Source organism: Heterodontus francisci, chromosome 13 (genome assembly GCF_036365525.1).
Source record: "Heterodontus francisci isolate sHetFra1 chromosome 13, sHetFra1.hap1, whole genome shotgun sequence".
NCBI classification, from domain to species: domain Eukaryota; kingdom Metazoa; phylum Chordata; class Chondrichthyes; order Heterodontiformes; family Heterodontidae; genus Heterodontus; species Heterodontus francisci.
In genome coordinates, this window is record NC_090383.1 from 26,042,819 (window position 1) to 26,065,750 (window position 22,932).

General features: G+C 42.3%; 1 protein-coding gene across 6 annotated transcripts in view; it reads left to right on the top strand.

The window, feature by feature from the left end:
- map4k3a (mitogen-activated protein kinase kinase kinase kinase 3a) overlaps positions 1-22,932 on the top strand; it is a 316,653-nt gene that overhangs the window by 284,028 nt on the left and 9,693 nt on the right. For all 6 annotated transcript variants that reach the window (XM_068044552.1, XM_068044553.1, XM_068044555.1 and 3 more), the window contains 4 exons: positions 3,630-3,747; positions 12,581-12,639; positions 20,006-20,109; positions 21,937-22,108. In XM_068044552.1, coding sequence (XP_067900653.1) covers positions 3,630-3,747; positions 12,581-12,639; positions 20,006-20,109; positions 21,937-22,108 — 453 coding nt within the window. The remainder of the gene's footprint in view (positions 1-3,629; positions 3,748-12,580; positions 12,640-20,005; positions 20,110-21,936; positions 22,109-22,932) is intronic.

The following is a 22,932-nucleotide window of genomic DNA, read 5'->3' on the forward strand; positions in this document are numbered from 1 at the left end:
GTTCTTAAAAAGATGCAGCGGAACACTGCTTATCTCTCTCCCCCACGTCTGGGCACCTAAGGCCAATTTCAGTGCAGACTAGGACTGAGCCTTGGTCTTTGTTTTTCAAAAAAATATACTTTGTTCATAAAATTTTGCAGAAGTACATTACGTAACAGTTCAAATTTGACATTACATAAAGTGCAATACAGTTCAGTTATTTTCAATACAGTATGAGCCTTGGGCTTTGTTGATCTGTATGACCCTGGTGTGGACCGAAGTTTGCAAACGGGAGTCCTTCTGTCAGCCGTGGCTCAGGTGGAAGCATGTTCGCCTGAGTCTGTAGGTTCACAGACTTGAGCCCATAATCCAGGTTGATTATGGTACTGAGGGAGTGTTGCAAGTGACATCTTTCAGTTGGGACATTATACCGAGGCCCCATCCATTCTGCTATCTTGGGTGGACATAAAAGATCCCATGGCACTATTTTGTGCGGGGGAGTTCTTCCTGGTGTCCTGCCCAATTTCCCATCAACATCACTAACATAGATTATCTGGTCATTGTTGCATTTTCTGTTTGCGGGAGCTTGCTGTGTACAAATTAGTTGCTGCAACAACAATTTGTATTTATATAATTCTCTCAGCTTAGCGAAATGCCCCAAGGTGCTTCTTTGGAGCATTATCAAGCAAAATTTGGCACCAAGCCTCATGAGATATTAGGGCTAAGGACCAAAAGCTTGGTCAAGGAGTTAGGCTTTAAGGAGCGTCTAAAGGAGTGTGGAGAGGCAGAGAGATATAGTGGAGGTAATTCCAGAGTTTCAGGCCTTGACGGCTGAAGGCACAGTCACCAGTGATGGAGCAATTACAATCTGGGTGAGCCAGATTTGGAGGAGTGCAGATATCGCGGAGGATTGTAGGGCTGGAGGAGGTTTTTAAAATGTTCATGATTAGGGGGACTGTGTGGTGCTGGGAGTTAGATGCTTGTCTTTTGTCTTGGGAATATCAGTTTGAATCCAGCCCAGAGGAGTTCAATGAAAATTTCATTTGTCTGGCAGTAGTAAAGGTCACATCTAAAGTAATTGGTCAGTGTCCTTCCACCTTCAAAAGATGATGGTCACGCAGCAAACAATCCATTTAGCTGGGGTGTCTCATATTGGTGCACCTTTGCTGATGACTGTGAAGGTCAGTCATTGAGAGGTGGATTCTGCCGCAAGTGCTGCATGTGAAGCTGCCGAGTGATACTGTGAGTTGTTGTTTTTGACGTTGGCACCTGTTGCCAAGCTGCTGGAGGACTGGTCGTTGTGGTAGTGTACTCCAGTCCATAGGATGTGTTGCCATTTCCCTCTTTCGTCAGCTAGTGACTCTCAGGCATGATAGTTGACATTTAGGGTCTTCATGTCACGCTTGGAAACATCCTTGAAGCAGAGCTTTGGGTGCCCACTGGTCATCTGGCCCTGGCTACCTCACCATACAGAAGGTCCTTGGGTACGCGACCATCTTCCATCCTGCGGACGTGTCTAATCAACCGAAGCCGCCAAGTCTCAATTTAATTTCTAGTTAGTATGGCCCCAGCTCTCAAAATCAACTCCTAATCTGGCAAGCTCATTAGAAAGTGGATAGTATAGGAAATGAATAAATGTTGCAATGATGCAGTAGAGGTCTTTTTCTAGGTTGGACTGAGGCACATTTTTGGGGCAGAGTAGAGAAGCTTTACGCTGCATCTTTTGGGCTAACCCTGACCTCGGAGGACTTTGATATTTCTTGAAGAACATGTAAAGTTTGGATTTTTTTTTTTAAAGTATTTTGATTGTGAGATGTCTTTTGAAGGATCAGATTGCTGCCAATCACAGATCCCTTCTTAAAATCATATTAGGTTCAGTTTATGATTCCTTTGTTCTGCCCTCATTCACATCTTAAAGCTGAGCATAGAGTGCACTTTAATGGGAAGTGTTGTTCATTTGTTGTCTTCAGTGTCTTTGATTCATTTGTTACAAAGAAAACTAAGGTCAGGCAAGTGCCAGAATGGATCCTGAAATATTTTTCCTTTCACGTGTTCTCTGTCTGCTAAATTTATTCTGGCAAGTATTGGGGTCACAGTACTCTGTTTCTTTGTCTCCTATGGTAGCAGCAACCCCATTTTAAATCAACTATGTTTATGTATGCTTAAATGGAAATTGTGTTTTATCAGGTTGGAAGAACCACTTTGTCTCCTTCGGTTCCTCTAAATACCTTGTCCTAAGTAATGTCCCATTATAATAACATCTACATGACTGAGATTTACATGAGAAAGGGACCTAATATGGGGAACAGCACTTGAAGTTTTCAGTTTGTAAATCCCGCCAGGGCTTCTTCGGCAGCGTGTCCCAAACTTACAACCTCTGCTACCTAGAAGGACCGGGGCAGTAGGTGTGTGGGAACACCATCATCTGCAAGTTCCTCTCCAAGCACCCCCCTCAAAGGCACACATCATCCTGATTTGAACATATATTGCTGTTCTTTTATTGTTGCTGGGTCAAAATTGTGGAACTTTACTTAACAGCATTGTGGGAGCACCTTCATCATACAGCTGTTCAAGAGAAGACCCACCAGGCAACTAGCGATGGGTAATAAATGCCATTGGTTCCCACACCCTGAGAATGACTTTTAAAAATATCAGTTGTGCAGGTTCAGACTTAACAAATAAATGTCTGCAAAGAAGCTTCTCCTTCAGAGTGAGTAACATTTCCTTTCTTCGGCAGATCCTGTCCAGTCCTCATTCTTCAAATTAAATTCTCCACCTGTTAGCATAGGAGTTGAGCCCTGTCCATCTTGGACAGGAGGCATCAATAATCCTAGAAAATATAGCTGGTTCTGAAGCTCTTCTGGAAGTACATCAGTGTTCAGAATTGAGAATTGTTCAGTTTGTTCACAAAAATTTTGTTTGGTTACTTCGTGGGAGGAGATCAGAGAGAAATCTGAATTTGCTCCTTTTGGAAGACCTCTCTGGTCTTTCACCTTCATCAAAATTAAACAATAAGCTTTACCTATTAGATTGCATTGGGTTAGTTATTCTTTGCTGTTTGCAAACGTGTCTTTCTCTCACATCGGAGAACTATTTTCATTTATTTAAAACACTGATGTCTCTCTCGCACAACACAAAAGTCAGATACTGAAAATCTGAAATAAAAACAAAGTGCTGGAAATACTCAGTTCAGGCAGCATCTGAGGAGAGAGAAACAGTATTATCGTTGCAGGTCAGTGACCTTTTATCAGAACCTGACCTGATGTCTCTAACTTGCCTGTAGGTATGTCATTGCAAACATCAAGTTCAGGTGTAAAACTTATCTGCTGTGCCACATAATCATTTACATTCACAAGGGTCACTGTTGGACAAAAAGGAGAATGTGATTTGTTCTTCTGAGCAGATATAAAAACACCACAGGACAAAGATGCAGCTAAGACATTCAGTATCAACAAAATGAAGTAAGCATTAAAAGTTCATTCACCACAGGTTTTGAGTGTTCTCTCAAATCTGAAATCAAAGATAAATATATAAACCAAGAATTCCTTAACAAGCTACTGTCTATTCATCTGATGAATATCAACTATTATCTACACATTTATTGAAGTGGTATACTGTTGCTTGAAAGGAATTTTTCTTTTACTTTTTAGGAAAAGCTTCCCAACTTTACTCTCACAATTTGTTGGGTCTTTTTGAGTATGCGAGACAAATGCAAAAATTGCCCGTCTCTATTCCGGCATATAGACTTCCTGACAGAATACTTCCAAGGTAAGAAGAGATTCTTCCATGCTCATTGGGTTTAAAGAATTTGTTTTGGGTGATGCAGTAAGAAATTGAGGGGCACTGAAATCAAATGCCACAGTTAGTTGATGTGTGCAATTGTGAATTATCCAATAGCATCAATGTTAGTATTTTAGATTGTAAAATCAAAGTTGTTAGAATAAACTGTCCAAGATGGTTTGGAAATTAGAGTGCGTTAAAATGGATCTTAATTAAGCAGTCAAGCAAACACATTCCTGTATAATGATAAGGTAGTCACAAGCGGGGATACCTTGTGGGAGCTCCTGGTGACAATCTCTGTCTGTCCCAACCAGATCAAGACACACCCTTCATCCAGTGTCTCACTTATTTATACAAGAGAATGAACACACCTATATAGAGCTTTATTAGGATTTGTCTCTCTACCTTGGACCCCGTCTTTGCCAATACCAGCTTGTTGAAGTCCTCGAGACCCCTTCACTGTTCTGTCAAACCAGCAAAACTACAGCTTATCTCTGAGAGCTCACACTACATGTGGAATCCTGCATTATGTACCAACCCTTACAAAAGTGATATCACCAAGGTTAAATAAAAAGCAAAAGAAATCTAGTAAATTGCGAAGCAGTGATGAGGTGAGGTCAAACTTGGAGTTTAAAACCTGAATAGCATAAGATAAAGGAAAAACTGAGCAAACTAAGAAGTTTTACAATTTTGAGAGACATTTGTTTCAACACAATGATGTAGGTCGGGGCAAGAGTTTGTGGTATATTTGCAGTTTTGAAGGAAACAAGAGGAAAGTTTACTTGATATCAGTACAGTAGGGGAGGAATGGTTAAAAGTACCAGGTAGTAGGTGTGCTTGCAGCATTGACTGAGCTTACAGAATGTTAGAATATGGATTTGTGACCATAGTGACCCATATGAGAAGTTGCACTTCTTGACTTTGATATCACCAGATGGAAGCCAGGTACTTCCCTGTAGTTCAATCAGGAGGGAGATCAGAGGCAAGGTGCTCAGTGACTAGTTGGACAGTGGCATTGGCAGATGGCAGAGAGCAAGTTACTCTTCCTTGTTGAAACTGAAAAGGGGAGTCAGAAGAAAAATGCAATGATGTCCTTTTGCAGTATGCCACAATGTCCACTATATGAACAAGTACAAATTTAAGAAGCTGTCATGTGACGAGGATATAGGAGAAGGGGTGACGTAGTGGTAATGTCACTGGAATAGTAATCCTGAGGTCCAGGTTAGTGCTGTGCGGGCATGGGTTCGAATCCCACCACGGCAAATGGTGAAATTTGAATTCTATTATAAATCTGGAATTATTAGTTGTGATCATGAAACAATTGTTCATTGTTGTAAAAACCCATCTGGTTCACTAATGTCTTTTAGGGAAGGAAATCTGCCATCTTTACCTGGTCTGTCCTACCTGTGACTTCAGACCCACAGCAATGTGGTTGACTTTTAAATGCCCTCTGAAATCGCCGAGCAAACCACTCAGTTGTATCAAGCCGCTACGAAGCGGAAAGGAAAAGGAATGAAACCAGTCGGGCCACCTGGCATTGACCTAGGCACCAGAAATGACCGCGGCAAACCCAGCCCTGTCGATCTTGCAAACTCCTCCTCCTTGCAAATATCTGGGGGCTTGTGCCAAAATTGGGAGGGCTGTCCCGCAGAGTAGTCAAGCAACAGCCTGATGTAGTCATACTCACAGATTCATACATTACAGACACCACCATCATTATCCCTGGGTATATCCTGTCCCACCGGCAGAACAGACCCAGCAGAGGTGGTGGCAGAGTGATAGTCAGGAGGGAGTTGCCCTGGGAGTCCTCAACATTAACTCTGGACCCCTTGAAGTCTCGTGGTATCAGGTCAAACATGGGCAAGGAAACCTCCTGCTGATTGCCACCTACCGCAACCCCTCAGCCATGAGTCAGTGCTTCTCCATGTCGAGCACCAATGGAAGAAGAGCTGAGGGTGGCAAGGCACAGAATATACTCTGGGTGGGGGACTTCAATGTCCATCACCAAGAGTGGCTCGATAGCTCTTCTACTGACAGAGCTGGCTGAGTCCTGAAGGACATAGCTGCTCAACTGGGTCTGCGGCAACTGGTGAGGGAACCAACAAGAGGGAAAAACCGCCTTGACCTTGTCCTCACCAATCTACCTGCCACTGATGCATCTGTCAATGACAGTATTGGTAGGGGTGACCACCGCACAGTCCTTGTGAAGATAAAGGATACCCGCCATTGTGTTTATTTTATTTTTTATTTAGAGATACAGCACTGAAACAGGCCCTTCAGCCCACCGAGTCTGTGCCGACCAACAACCACCCATTTATACTAACCCTACAGTAATCCCATATTCCCTATCACCTACCTACACTAGGGGGAATTTACAATGGCCAATTTACCTACCACTTGCAAGTCTTTGGCTGTGGGAGGAAACCGGAGCACCCGGCGAAAACCCACGCAGACACAGGGAGAACTTGCAAACTCCGCACAGGCAATACCCAGAATCGAACCCGGGTCCCTGGAGCTGTGAGGCTGCGGTGCTAACCACTGCGCCACTGTGCCGCCCACAGTTGTGTGGCACTACCACTGTGCTAAATGGGCTAGATTTCGAACAGATCTAGCAACTCAAAACTGGGCATCCATGAGGCACTGTGGGCCATCAGCAGCAGCAGAATTGTATTCAACCACAATATGTAACCTCATGGCCTGACATATCTCCCGTTCTACCATTACCATCAAGCCAGGGGACCAACCCTGATTCAATGAAGCATGCAGGAGAGCATGCCAGGAGCAGCACCAGGCATACCTAAAAAATAAGGTGTCAGCCTGGTGAAGCTACAACACAGGACTACTTGCATGTGAAACAGCAGAAGCAGCATGCAACAGACAGGGCTAAGCAAACCCACAACCAACGGATCAGATATAAGCTCTGAAGTCCTGCCACATCCAGTCAGGAGTGATGGTGGACAATTAACAGCTAACAGGATGAGGAGGCTCCACCAATGTCCCATCCTCAGCGATGGGGGAGCCCAGCACATCAGTGCAAAAGACAAGGCTGCAGTATTTGCATCCATCTTCAGCCAGAAATGCCGAGTGAATGATCCACCTCTGCCTCCTCCTGAGGTCCCCAGCATCACAGATGCCAGTCTTCAGTCAATCTGATTCACTCCACATGATATCAAGAAACAGCTGAAGGCACTGGATACTGCAAAGGCTAATGGGCCCTAACAATATTCCGGCAATAGTAGCAAAGACTTCTCCAGAACTAGCCGCACCCCTTTCCAAGCTGTTTCAGTACAGCTTACAACATTGGCGTCTACCCGGCAATGTGGAACATTGCCCAAGTATGCCCTGTCCACAAAAAGCAGGACAAATCCAACCCTGCTAATTACTGCCCTATCAGTTTACTCTCGATAATCAGCAAAGTGATGGAAGGGGTCATCAACAATGTTATCAAGTGGCAATTGCTCAGCAATAACCTGCTCGCTGGCACTCAGTTTGTGTTCCGCCAGGGCTGTTCAGTTCCTGACCTCATTACAGCCTTTGTCAATACATGGACATGGACAAAAGAGCTGAACTCCAGAGATGAGGGGAGTGTCTGCCCTTGACATCAAGGCAACATTTGACCGAGTATAGCATAAAGGAGACCTAGATAAACTGGAGTAAATGGGAATTGGGGAAAGCGCTCTGCTGGTTGGAGTCATACCTAGCACAAAGGAAGATGGTTGTGTTGTTGGAGGTCAATCATCTCAGCTCCAGGACATCATTGCAGGAGTTCCTCAGGGTAGTGTCCTCGGCCCAACCATCTTCAGCTGCTTCATCAATGGACCTTCCTTCAATCATAAGGTCAGAAGTGGGGATGTTTGCACAATGTTCAGCACCATTCGTGACTCCTCAGATACTGAAGCAGCCTATGTCCATATGCAGCAACACCTGGATAGCATCCAGGCTTGGCTGATAATTGGCAAGTAACATTCGTGCCACACAAGTGCCAGGCAATGACCATCTTGAACAAGAGAGAAACTCACCATCTCCCCTTGATGTTCAATGGCATTACCATCACTGAATCCCCCACTATCAATATCCTGGGGGTTACCATTGACCAGAAATTGTACAGGACCAGCCACATAGCTGCTGTGGCTACAAGAGCAGGTCAGAGGATAGGAATTTTGTGGTGAGTAACTCACCTCCTGTCTCCCCAGTGCCTGTCCAGCGTCTGCAAGGCACAAGTCAGGAGTGTGATGGAATACCTTCCACTTGCCTGGATGGGTGCAGCTCCAACAACAGTCAAGAAGCTTGACAGGGTCCAGGACAAAGCAACCCGTGTGATTGGCACCCCATCCACCAACTTCAGCATTCATTTCCTTCACCACTGACACACAGTGGCAGCAGTGTGTACCATCTACAAGATGCACTGCAGCAACTCGCCAAGTCTCCTTCGACAGCACCTTCCAAACCCATGACCTCTACTACCTAGAAGGACAAGGGTAGCAGCTGCATGGGAACACCACCACCTGCAAGTTCCCCTCCAAGCCACACACCATCCTGACTTGGAACTATATCACCGTTCCTTCACTGTCTCTGGGTCAATATCCTGGAAATCCCTTCCTAACAGCGCCATTGGTGTACCAACACACTGAGGACTGCAGCGGTTCATGAAGGCAGTTCACCACCATCTTCTGAACAGCAGTTAGGAATGGGCAATAAATGTTGGTCCAGCCAATGACGCCCACATCCCATGAATGAATGAAAAAAATTACCTCTTTCAGATGCAATCTATTTCAGTTTTGCAGGAAAGGCATGCTTTATTTTCTTGCTACATTGACTTGCCCTGCATTTATCTTCTGTCATTTGCCCCCTGCTCTAGCCCTGAACTCTAGTTTCTCTACTATCCCAGCTCATGCCCCCTCCAGCTTATCTGGCCCTGAAACTCACCACCTGTTCCCTGAACCCTATTCCCATAAAAGTGCTGATCACCCAGCTTCTCTTCCTGGTCCCCATGTTAGCTGACATTGTCAATGGTTCTCTCTCTTCCCTTCTCTCCTTGAAATCGTCCATAATTACCCCTCTCATCAAAAAAACAACCCTTGGCACCACTGTTCTTGCAAACTACCATGCCATCTCCCCTTCCTATCAGAAGTCCTTGAACATGTCGCCTCCCAAATAGCACCATAGAATGGTTACAGCAAAGAAGGAGGCCATTCAGCTGTTGAACCCTTGCCGGCACTCTGAAAGAGCAAGTTAACTACTGCCATTCCCCAGCCCTTTCCCCGTAGCTCTGCAAGTACTTTCCCCTTAAGGTGTTTATCCAATTCCCTTTTGAAACCCATGATTGAATCTGCCTCCACCACCCTATCAGGCAGTGCATTCCAGATCATAATGACCCGCTGAATAAATAATTTTTTTTCTCATGTTGCCTTTTGGTTTTTTTGCTAATTACTATAAATTTTTGTCGTCCTGTTTACGATCCTACCACCAGTTTCTCCCTGACTCCTCTGTCCAGACTCCTCATGATTTTGAACACCTCAATCAAGTCTCCTCTCAACATTCTCCAAGGAGAAGACACACAGTCTCTTCAATCTATCTATATAACTGAAGTCCCTTATCCCTGGAATCATTCTTGTAAATCTTTTCTGCACTGTCTTCACATCCTTCCTATAGTGTGGTCCCAGAATTAGATACAATACTCCAGTTGAGTCTGAACCAGTGTTTTATAAAGGTTCATCATAACTTCCTTACTTTTGTATTCTATCTCTCTATTTATAAAGTCCAGAATTCTGTTTGCCTTTTTAACCACTTTCTCAACCTTCCCTGCCACCTTCAAATATTTGTGCACGTAAACCCCCAGGTCTTTCTGTTCCTGCATCCACTGTGGAGTCATACCCTTTAGTTTATGTTGCTTCTCCTTGTTTTCCTACCAAAGTGTATCACTTCACTCTTCATTAAGTTTCATCTGCCAGGTGTCCATCCATTCCACCAATCTGTCTATGTCTCCTTGCAGTTTATCACTATTATCCTCACTATACTTCCAAGTTTTGTGTCATCTGCAAATTTTGAAATTGTATCCTGCACACGCAAATCTAGCTAATTAATATTTATCAAGAAAAGTAATGGTCCTAGTATGACCCTTGGAGAACCCCACTGTACGCCTTCCTCGAATCAGAAAAACAACCGTGCTGTCTTTCTCGGAGCTCCATTTTTGAATCCCTCCAATCAGGTTCCGGCCTCTGCTACATTACCAAAATGGCTCTTATCAAAGTCACAAATGACATCCTATGTTACTGTGACAAACGTGAACTATCTCTTCTCGACCTGTCTACAGCCTTTGACGTGGTTGGCCACACCATCCTCCACCAACGCCACATCACTTTTGTTTATCAGCGTGGGATTGCACTCACCTGGTTCCTTTCTTGCCTATCTAATTGTAGTCAGAGTATCACTTGCAATGGCATCTCTTCCTGCTCCTGCACTGTATTACCCCTGAGGGTCTATCATTGATCCTTCCTATTTCTCATCAACATGCTACCCCTCGGCGACATCACCTAAAAGCACAGTATTAGTTTTCACTGACGACACCCAGCTCTACCCTCTCGGCTCCTCCACTGATGCTGAATAATCAGACTTTTTGTCTGACGTCCAATACTGGATGACCAGAAATTTCCTCTAATTAAATATTGGGAAGACTCAAAGCCGTCCTCTTCAGTCCCCACTCCAAACTCCGTTCCCAGACTACCAACTTCATCCCTCTCCCTGGCAACTGTCTGAGAATAAACCAGACTGTGCACAATTTTGGTGACATATTTGACCCCATGATGAGCTTCCGAACACACATCCACACCATCACTAAGGCCACCTATTTCCACCTCCGTAACATCGCCCGACATAACCACTGCCCCAGTTCATCTACTACTGAAACCCTTATTCATGCCGTTCCAACTCTAAACCTGACTATTCCAACACACTCCTGGTTGGCCTCCCACATTCTACCCTCTGTAAACTTATTGTCATCCAAAACTCTGCTACCCATACCCTAATCTGTACTAAATCCCTGTGTTTGCAGACCTACATTGGCTCCTGATGAAGCAATGTCTCAGTTTTTTAAAATTCTCATCCTTGTTCTCAAATCTGTCCATGAACTCTTCCCTTCCTCGCTTGGTAATTGTCTCCAGCCTTGCAACCCTTAAATATCTGTTCTCCTCAAATTCTGGTCTTTTGAGCATCCTTGATTTTAGATACTCCACCATTGGTGTCCATGCCTTCAGCAGTTTAAGTCCTGGAATTCCCTCCCTTAAACCTCTTTGCCCATCTACCTTTTTCCCTCCTTTAAGACTTGTGTCTGAGTCCAATTTTGTTTGATAATGTTCTGGTGAAGCACCTTGGGATGTTTTACTGCATTCAAGGTGCTATATAGCTACAGGTATGGTAGCATAGTGGTTATATTACTGGTCTAGTATTCTAGAGGCCTGGACTGATGATCCAAAGATGCGAGTTCACATTCCATCACAGCAGTTGGGGAATTTAACTTCAGTTAATTAAATAAATTTGAAATAAAAAGCTAGTATCGGTAACGGTGACTATCTTAATTACTGGATTGTCGCAAAAACCCATCTGATTCACAAATCTCCTTTAGGGAAGGAAATTTGCCCTTACCTGATCTGGCCGATATCTGATTCCAATCGCACAGCAATGTGATTGGCTCTTAACTGCCCTCTGAAATGGTCAAACAAGATACTCAGTTGTCACCACCACCACCTTCTCAAGGGCAGTTTGAGATTGGCAATAAATTCTGGCCATGCCAGTGATGCCCACATCCCATGAATGAATAAATTAAATGACAAGCTGTTGGCTTTGTCATTCTTGTCATCGTCATCTAGGTGCAGTGATGCTCTGTGTCATAATTGTGCAAACTATCTGGCCCAAATATCAGTTTCTAAAATTTTAGGGCGGCACAGTGGTTAGCACCGCAGCCACACAGTTCCAGCGACCCGGGTTCAATTCTGGGTACTGCCTGTGCAGAGCTTGCAAGTACTCCCTGTGACTGCGTGGGTTTTCGCTGGGTGCTCTGGTTTCCTCCCACAGCCAAAGACTTGCAGATTGATAGGTAAATTGGCCATTATAAATTGCCCCTAGTTATAGGTAGGTGGTAGGGGAATTGAGGGAAGATGGGGTAGGAATATGGGATTAATGTAGGATTAGTATAAATGGGTGGTTGATGGTTGGCAGAGACTCGGTGGGCCAAAGGGCCTGTATCAGTGCTGTATCTCTAAATAAATAAATAATTAAGGTCGGCCAGAAGCGTTTTTGTACTTTATGCTTTGCGAAGGCGGAAGGTAATTTTTTATAATATTGTGTGCTATTTTCTGTGTCTTCCTGCTAACAAGAATTTAACTACTTTTTTGATTCTCTCTTCTCCTTCAGAATTTAAAACGTGATGCTTAGATCCAAATGTTGGTGAAATCCCCTAGGTTTAATGGATAAATGCATCAAGTGGTGTAGTGCTGCGGTACCAGGTTCACTCCCAAACATCCTGACTTAGTTTATCTCAGCTGGGGCGCCAGTTAGGTGCTCTGCAATTGGTCTTGATGCCTCTGGATTAGGGGAATTAAAATCAGTCGGGATTGTAGCTACTGATTGCTATCCAGGGTCTGGTGGAACTGGATATTGGGCAAGTAGAGGATTATGTTAGATTGTTGACACTTGCTGTCGAGCTTGATCATCATAAATCAATGCTTGACTCCATATGCTAATAGCTTATAACTGTTATTACTTATTAATGTATATAATAAAGATTGTATGAATTAATCATCTAATTCTTACATTTGTTTTATAGAAAGTTTGCAGTATCTACAAAAATTCCAGATACAAAAGGCTGCCAAAAATGTTGTGTTGGTAAGGAGATATTCTATTTTCTTAATTATCTCCATGTAAAAAGCTAGTCTAATGGTGACCATGAAACCATTGTCAATTGTTGTACAAAGCCATCTGTTTCACCAAGGCCCTTTAGGGAAGGAAATCTGCCATCCTTACCTGGTCTGGCCTACATGTGACTCCAAACCCACAGTAATGTGGTTGACTCTTAAATTCCCTCTGAAATGGCCTAACAAGTCACTCAGTTCAAGGGCAATTAGGGATGGGCAATAAATGCTGGCCTGGCTAGTGACGCCCACATCCCATGACCAAATAAAAATAAAAGTGCTGTTAGTCAAGTAGAGAATAAGAACATACGTAGGAGCAGGAGTAGGCCATACAGTCATAGAGAGATACAGCACTGAAACAGGTCCTTCAGCCCACCGAGTCTGTGCCAACCATCAACCACCCATTTATACTAATCCTACATTAATCCCATATTTCCTACCACATCCCTAACTCCCTTCAATTCTCCTACCACCTACCTACAGTAGGGCCAATTTACCTATCAACCTGCAAGTCTTTGGCTGTGGGAGGAAACTGGAGCACCCGGCGGAAACCCACGGTGGTGGTATGATTCCTGAGTAGGGGCAGCCAGATGGCACAACGAATGATCAAACTCAAAACTTCTCTCATCCATCACACACCAGCATACTAGATGTGTCAGGGACGCCATGGAGATCTACCAACACCACACCATCCCCCAAGATAGCGGCCTACTCAAGAATGACATCTGGCTGCCCTTACTCAAAAAATCATATCACCACCCGCTCTGTAGCCAACTTCCGAAGTGCAACAAACTCCAACATACAACCCTCCCCCTCGAGCCTTCACTGCCATTCAATAAGATCTTATACATGAACTTCATTTTTCCGTCCTATCCCCATATCTCTTGATTCCCTTAGTGCCCAAAAATCTCTCGATCTCAGTCTTGAATATACAGAGTGACTAAGCATCCACGGCCCCCTCGCGTGGAGAATTCAAAAAATTCACAACCCTCTGACTGAAGAAATTTCTGCTCATTTCAGTCCTAGATAGTCGATTCATTATACTAAGACTATGACCCCTGGTTCTGGACACTCCTTCCAGGGAAAACAGCCTCTCAGCATCTACCTCAAGCCCTCGAAGAATTTTATATTTTTTTTATTCATTCATGGAATGTGGGCGTCACTGGCCAGGCCAGCATTTATTGCCCATCCCTAATTGCCCTTGAGAAGGTGGTGGTGAGCTGCCTTCTTGAACCGCTGCAGTCCATTTGGGGTAGGTATGCCCACAGTGCTGTTAGGAAGGGAGTTCCAGGATTTTGACCCAGCGACAGTGAAGGAACAGTGATATAGTTCCAAGTCAAGTTGGTGTGTGGCTTGGAGGGGGAACTTGCAGGTGGTGGGGTTCCCATGTATTTGCTGCCCTTGTCCTTCTAGTTGGTAGAGGTCACGGGTTTGGAAGGTGCTGTCTAAGGAGCCTTGGTGCGTTGCTGCAGTGCATCTTGTAAATGGTAACACGCTGCTGCCACTGTGCGTCGGTGGTGGAGGGAGTGAATGTTTGTAGATGGGGTGCCAATCAAGCGGGCTGCTTTGTCCTGGATGGTGTCAAGCCTCTTGAGTGTTGTTGGAGCTGCACTCATCCAGCCAAGTGGAGAGTATTCCATCACACTCCTGACTTGTGCCTTGTAGATGGTGGACAGGCTTTGGGGAGTCAGGTGGTGAGTTACTCGCCTCAGGATTCCTAGCCTCTGACCTGCTCTTGTAGCCACGGTATTTATGTGGCTACTCCAGTTCAGTTTCTGGTCAATGGTAGCCCCTAGGATGTTGATAATGGAGGATTCAGCGATGGGAATGCCGTTGAATGTCATGGGGAGATGGTTAGATTCTCTCTTGTTGGAGATGGCCATTGCCTGGTATTTGTGTGGCGTGAATGTTACTTGCCACTTATCAGCCCAAGCCTGGATATTGTCCGGGTCTTGCTGCATTTCTACACGGACTGCTTCAGTATCTGAGGAGTCATGAAAGGTGCTGAACATTGTGCAATCATCAGCGAACATCCCCACTTCTGACCTTATGATTGAAGGAAGGTCATTGATGAAGCAGCTGAAGATGGTTGGGCCTAGGACACTACCCTGAGGAACTCCTGCAGTGATGTCCTGGAGCTCAGATGATTGACCTCCAACAACCACAACCATCTTCCTTTGCGCTAGGTATGACTCCAACCAGTGGAGGGTTTCCCCCTGATTCCCATTGACCTCAGTTTTGCTAGGGCTCCTTGATGCCATACTCGGTCAAATGCAGCCTTGATGTCACTCTCACCTCACCTCTTAAGTTCAGTCTATTGTCCATGTTTGAACCAAGGCTGTAATGAAGTCAGGAGCTGAGTGGCCCTGGCGGAACCCAAACTGAGCATCACTGAGCAGGTTATTGCTAAGCAAGTGCCGCTTGATGGCACTGATGATGACACCTTCCATCACTTTACTGATGATTGAGAGTAAGCTGATGGGGCGGTAATTGGCTGGGTTGGACTTGTCCTGCTTTTTATGTACAGGACATACCTGGGCAATTTTCCACATTGCAGGGTAGATGCCAGTGTTGTAGCTGTACTGGAACAGCTTGGCTAGGGGCGTGGCAAGTTCTGGAGCACAGGTCTTCAGTACTACTGCCGGAATATTGTCAGGGCCCGTAGCTTTCGCAGTATCCAGTGTCTTCAGTCGTTTCTTGATATCACGCGGAGTGAATCAAATTGGCTGAAGTCTGGCATCTGTGATGCTGGGGACTTCAGGAGGAGGCCGAGATGGATCATCAACTGGGCACTTCTGGCTGAAGATTGTTGCAAATGCTTCAGCCTTATCTTTCGCACTGATGTGCTGGGCTCCCCCATCATTGAGGATGGGGATATTTGTGGAGCCACCTCCTCCAGTTAGTTGTTTAATTGTCCACCACCATTCACGAATGTGGCAGGACTGCAGAGCTTCGATCTGATCCGTTGGTTATGCGTTCACTTAGCTCTGTCTATAGCATGCTGCTTACGCAGTTTGGCACGCAGATAGTCCTGTGTTGTAGCTTCACCAGGTTGACACCTCATTTTGAGGTATACCTGGTGCTGCTCCTGGCATGCCTTCCTGCACTCTTCATTGAACCAGGGTTGGGCTTCTGGCTTGATGGTAATGGTAGAGTGGGGGATATGCCGGGCCATGAGGTTACAGATTGTGGTTGAGTACAATTCTGCTGCTGCTGATGGCCCACAGCGCCTCATGGATGCTCAGTTTTGCATTGCTAGATCAGTTCAAAATCTATCCCATTTCGCACGGTGATAGTGCCACACAACACGAAGGAGGGTATCCTCAATGTGAAGGCGGGACTTCGTCTCCAACAATTATATGTTTCAATTAGATCATCTCTCATTCTTCTGAACTCCAGAGAATGTAGGTCATTCTACTCAATCTTTCCTCATAGGACAACCCTCTCAATCCAGGAATCAATTTAGTGAATCTTCATTGCATCCCTTCTTTAGGTAAGGAGTCTAAAACTGTACTCCAGTATTCCAGGTGTGGTCTCGTCAATGCCCTATATAATTGCAGCAATACTGCCTTACTCTTGCACTCTAACCTTTGCGATAAAGGCAAACACATTATTTGCCTTTGTAATTGCTTGCTGTACCTGCATGTTACCTTTATGATTTGTGTACAAGGACACCCAAATCCTTCTGAACATTTACTGGTCTCTCACCTTTTAATAATAAATAATAGTTGGAAGATGTAACAGGACAGAAACAAGGCAAGAAGCTACGGTGACTTTCCTAAATCATGAAAATGGAACAATAATGACTTTTCCAAAGTTACTCAAACTTGAAATGTTTTGTTAATTCTATATTCTGTGTAATATATCCATTTTATTATTTTTTCAGCAATTTATTTCTTCATAGTCGGTGTTGTGGTGAATAATAGGTTTCCATAAATAGACCATATGATTTCAACTAAAACAGTAACCATAATGGGTTGAAAGGGGATTGTTAGACAACAGCAAAGTTGGAATAGTTTATTGATTTTTTTTTTTCCCTGAACACCAAGTTGAATGACTATCCTGAACAACGCCCACCATTTATAGTTAATACAGAAAAGTAATTTCTTATTTTTATGAAATGGAAACAAGATGAGTTATTCAGTATAGTTAAAGTAGTTTCATTTCAAAGGGTTGGCATGCTCCCATAATTGCATCACTTGATTTAAACTGCCTGGGAACGTAGCAATGTACAGAAACAGAGAAGAACATTTCAGTCCAGTTGACTGGCCACAATGTTCACAGTTCACTAGCTACTTTTTAAATTCATTTTCTTCCCAAGTAATTGCCCAGCTCCCAACCCTGGTGATATGCTATGATGCAGTTAGAATCATAAAATGATATAGCACAGAAGGAGGCCATTTGGCCCATCGTGCCTCTGCCAGCTCTTTGGAAGAGCTGCTGAACTCCTTGTTCTTTCTCTGTAACCCTGAAATGTTATTTCTTTCAAGTATTTATCCGATGCCCTTTTGAAAGCTACTATTAAATCTACTTCCACTAATCTTTTGGGCAGAGTATTCGAGGTCACAAAAAAAAAGTTTGCGCATGTCACCTCTGGTTCTTTTGCCAGTCAGTTTAAATCAGTGCCCTCTAGTTACCAACCCATCTGCCACTAGTAACAGTTTCTCTGCATTTAGTCTATCAAAACCGTTCATCTATTAAATCTCCTCTTAATCTTCTCTGCTCAAAGGAGAACAGTCCCAGCTTCTCCAGTCTGTCCACACAACTGAAGTCCTTCATCCTTGGTACCATTCTGCTAAATCTCTTCTGCACCTTCTTTAAGGCTTTGAGATCATTCCTGAAGTGAGGTGCCCAAAATTGAACACAATACTCCAGCTAAGGCGTAAACAGTGGTTTATAAAGGTTTAATATCAATTTGTTACCTTAGTACACTATGTCTTTATTTCTAATTCCAAGGATCCCATATACATTGCCTTTTCAACTTGTCCGACCACTTTGAAAAATTTGTGTAGATGCACCTCCAGGTGCCTGTGTTCATGTCCCTCCTTTAAAATTGTACCATTTAGTTTATATTGCCTCCCCTCATTCTTCATACCAAAATGTATCACCTCACACTTCTCTGTTAGATTTCATCTGCCATATGTCTGCCCATCTCACCAGTCTGTCTGTGTCCTTCTGAAGTCTGTTACTATCTACATCGTGATTACATTTCTGAGTTTCATGTCACCTGCAAAATTTGCAATTATGCCCGGCATACCCAAGCCCAGGATGTTAATATATATTTTTTTTAATGGTCCTGTTTTAACCCCTGAGAACACCACTGAATGCTTATTTCACTGTAACATTCTCTTGTATAGTGTAATCTTGGTTGTGATGCATTATTTTTAAATCACAATTTATTCCTTTCGATATCATAAAGTGTCATGTTTGCTAAAAAGCATTGAATCCCTTTCTGTGTAGTTATATTCACAGTCTAGTCTCAAGAATTACACTCTGAAGTTTTCTGGATTATGAACCTTAAATAATTATTGACCTCATTAGACATGTGAAACAAGAACATGGCAGAATTTAAACCGGGGTTTAAAAGTGTTCCCTAAGCAGTCAAATAGGTATCTGTGTGTGAGAATGGAAGGGTAGGGCCTGTCTGTAAGTACTTCAGGTACTCTAAAATACTGGTGCCCAGTGCAATGACAGGAGGTGAGTTTGAAAAATAAAATCTGCTAATCTTGCCATTTACAAAAATAAACATTTGTCCGCATAATATTTAGTTGTTTACTTGTAAACTTTCAAATTCTTCAAACTGGGTCAGAAAATACATCGACGTGGCCAAGTAGTACTAATAGTCAATTGATTCATCAAATCTCTGTTAATAGGTCTTGTACTGAGACACTAAACTGTTTGTCTTTCAAATTTCCTTACTTTAATTGACTGTGTTTATTATTGATTGGCATTTGTATGTGGACAGGGAAAAATTGACATGAATCATGAATTTGCTCCTTGAACTGTACATCTCCCTCCCCCACTGCAATATTGTCACTAGGTTTATTTTATATATTAAAAAGAGTAATACATAAGCTAATATGCTTTTATGTGCTAATGTACTAATTGAATGCTGTTCTTTCTGCCAAATAACTACAAATCCTTTCTGTTTTGAAATTCTGGGGCCAGATGCCTTCCAGCACGCCACCCAGCTGGTTACTGTAAATGCATGACTCTTGAGGGCAGGTGTCTGTAGGCTGGGCAACAGAGCTATCCCCAGTCTTATCCTCACCTGGTATCCACACAAATATACTTCCAACAAGGGTTTTTGGATATTGATGAGTAAGAATTCTAGCTGATTTTCCCATTCTTTACCCAAGGCTCTTGAGGCCAATTTGAGAGCAACTACCATTGCTCCTTCTGAGATCAGTTAACCCAGTGCAGATAGGGGATTAGACGAAGATTTTCCTGATCTGTGTGGCTCAGCTAATCATTGGATAGGCTAGATGAGCCATCTGCAAAGATCTGGATGTGATCCTTAAGTCATCATGTAGAATTGTCACTTCCGCCAGCAGTAACCATCAGAACTTCTCCCAATGTTATACATCTGAAAATGCTTCGGCAGGCACAACTCAAGTTATTGCATTAATACAAAGGCAAAATACTGAGGATGTTGGAAATTGGAAACAAAAACAGAAAATGCTTGAAATACTCAGGTCAGGCAGCATCTGTGGAGAAGAAAAGTAGATTGTCTCTCCACAATTGCTGCCTGACCTGCTGAGTATTTCCAGCATTTTCAGTTTTTGTTTATAATTGCACTGCTGGATGCTTTTTCACAGTTCAAGCACACAGTATGAAATTTTACACACTCACCATTATGCTTTATTGAAATCCTTAATGAACCCTACACTGAGGCTATGTGAACATTGTTTTATTGACACCTTAATGGTAGCACTTTTTTGAAAAAATCTAGTTAATTCATAAAATTTGTAAAGGTCCCCTACAGTACAATTCAAATGTGGCAGTTCACAGTGCAATACAGATAATTTTGATTAAATAAAGTATATGGCATTCTAGGGTGCCTCACTGTACTTACAATGCAGATTGCATCTACGTTTACATTACATTAAATATTTCCTGATACATACAGCCTGAGGGGTTTGGCCCTGGTTCCAGCCCCTCAGCGCTCTATGGCGACACTGTTTAATACCTTAAACAAGGAAGTGTTAACATGACAAACAACACAAAATTTTATAGCAATAAAATCTTATTCCCATCATAGTACACATGATATTAATTGATCTGTAACCCATCTATTATGTACAATGCTGAAAAAAAACTAAATTGCTTGTTATTTACAGTAAGAAATCCTTACACGGGACACAAATACCTTTGTGGTGCATTGCAATCCAGCATCGTCTTGTTGGAGTGGGTTGAGCAAATGCAGAAGTTTATGTTGATCAAAGTAAGTGGAACATTTACAAATTATGCAGTTCTGTGCTTTTGTTCAGTCCAAACTGCAATGCTTACTACTTCCTGTAAAATGCAAATGAAAAGTGGACAGATAATGCAACACAGAGACCAAACATTGAGTTGATGGATTATTATTTTGATGGATACTTTTTGAATCTCGGTCTTATGAAATAGCATGTTTACGTATACCCAATAACAGCAACCTTGTAATTTGTCCTCGGGCTATTTTTCACAATTTAATAATTTTGCATTGCAACAACATTTATTTCTTAAAGACTACTGTTATTATGAAAACTATAGTCACTATTTCCTGACATTCCACAATATGCATACAAGCAAAACCACCTCCACACAACACCCCAACTGGGTTGTGACAAGATGACAATATAGCAACTATGTGCCAAAACTGTGTAACAAATTACACCAAATAGAGTTATTATGTTGCTTGAAACGTTCTTTTTAAACAACTTAGTGTCATCAGTTGGTATATAGTGTATATATAAAAAAAAAGACCAACACTCTTGATATTCTTTGTGTGTGGATTGTCCAAGGAGGAAATTTGTATGTAAAATGTCCAAGGAGAGGAATTGGTTAAAATCCAGGTGGTCTGAACTTCAAAGGAAAACTGATGTCTTGATTCTTGAGGTTTCTTTTGGGTATATGAGTGATGCTGCTTGTTTTACATAAATATCAAAAGGTTAATATTTTGGGGGGAAATGTAAAAAATATAAATTGATGCCATGGGTGACTATCGGACCCCATCCACCTGAATCTTTGTTCTTCCGTATTTGCTTCTGCCCCACTTCCCCCAATAGCTTCTGCGCATTAATTTGTTGGAACCATAATACAATAGATACATCTTCAAGGAGAAAATTGGCAATAAACAGTCACTATGCTGTTTGTGGAGATTTTTTTCATGACTGCTACTTGTCAAAGTGAATACTTTGATGCAATGGCACACAATAGAGGAGGTTTCTATTTACAGGAAAAATGAGATTTTTATTGCTAATGTCCCCAAAAAGATTACTTTCAAATATATCCTGGATCCGAGGTGATTGAATAAGCTTAAAGAGGAGGAAGCACTAAAAATGGCCACAATGCCGAAGATAATTGGGTAAATGTATGCAGATAATAACATCACAAATACATGAAGCTTCATGCCAGAGGACCGGGGAGTTGCAAATGTTACACTCCTGTTCAAAAAAGGGGAGAGTGATAAACCCAGTATCTACAGGCTAGTCAGCCTAATGATGGTGGGAAACTTGTCGAGACCAAATCTGGGACAACATTAATTTTTCACTTGAAAAAACATGATGGAAGGCTGGGGGGAGATGGGGAACTGTTGGGTCTTTCTGGAGTGGGATGACTAGCCTTCCTCACCTGTAATTAGTTTGTGAACAGCCAAACATCTGTAAACAGAAATTGAGGATAGGAAGACCCTTTTCTTCATTGGTTTTTATGTAATAAACTTGTACCTTGTACTCTCCTCCCCAAGATCCCATTTATACTTGGCTTGGTTTGATTTTTCCTGCCTTTATAACACAAATTCATTATATTTACCAGAGATGTACAGCTTCTAGTGTCCATACTCAAATATAAATATCTTCATTTCTTTTTGCTATCTTGAAAAATCACTTCATCTGATCTAGTTTGTTTAGCTAATATAACAGACTATAAATAGGTCATTAGCTTAAAGAGAATAGTTTCAGTTAATGGTCTAAAATGAGAAATGTATTAATCAAAAATATTTGGCATACCCAGGGATTCATCCCAGATGCACAATGTAACGTAAAGCCTATGTCTTTTGTTTTTGCCCTAGCATGTTGACTTTCCTCTGCCAAATCCTTTGAAAGTCTTTGAATTGCTAGTGGTTCCAGAACAAGAATACCCACTGTTGTGTGTTGCTGTCAGTAAAGGAACAGAACTTAATCAAGTAGTACGATTTGAAACTGTCAATCCAAATTCTACTTCTTGCTGGTTTACTGAAACAGGTATGTCAACTCTCATTTATTATAGATTAATATAATGCCAAGTGATTTTTATTTGCTAAGGATTTTAAAAACTGATTTGGAAATATGCTATGTAATTTTTCACGACATATTTTGTATACTGTGCATAAAGAATCTAAGATTACCAACCAAAATCCAGATCAAGACTCAAGATGAGAAGGATTTGAGAGGGATTTGCTCAGTTGTTTTTGCAGAGCAGCATTAGAACAGCTGAGATCTGGTACCAGATTGCCCATCATTGCTCTTAGTAGATGTCTAGCCTGTTAATTTGTTGGGGTGGGGGAGGGCAAGTAAATTAGGGTAAAAAAAATCTCTTGCCTTTTTGTTTGTGTTAGCATTATTTTTCCTGTTTCTTAGTTATGTGTTTACTTGGTTTTCCAGTGCAGTCTGTGTAGCCTTTTTTTGCCTGAGTAAAATTAACCAAGGAACTGTCTTTTCACATAGTAATATTGGTGCAGTGCACACAGAAAAAACTGGAAGAGATTGGATTTGAACAAGTCATGTTACATAACTATATAGATCATTAAAACCAAGTGTAGCCACAGTTTTAACTTATTTTTGTTTTGTTTTTTAAAAATCAATAATATTTTGTCAGTTAACTGAAGTAACATTGATTTTTTTTTTATTGAAAGACAGAAAAAGTGCGGGCAATTCTATGTGCTTAATGACTTGCCTTGGTATTCCTGCTGATATTTTAAATATATATATATATTATATATATATATATATGATGTCCATTATATGTTGTATCCTCCAATGTCCCTTTCTTAATGATTTTCATGTATCTTTAAAGCACAACTACAAAT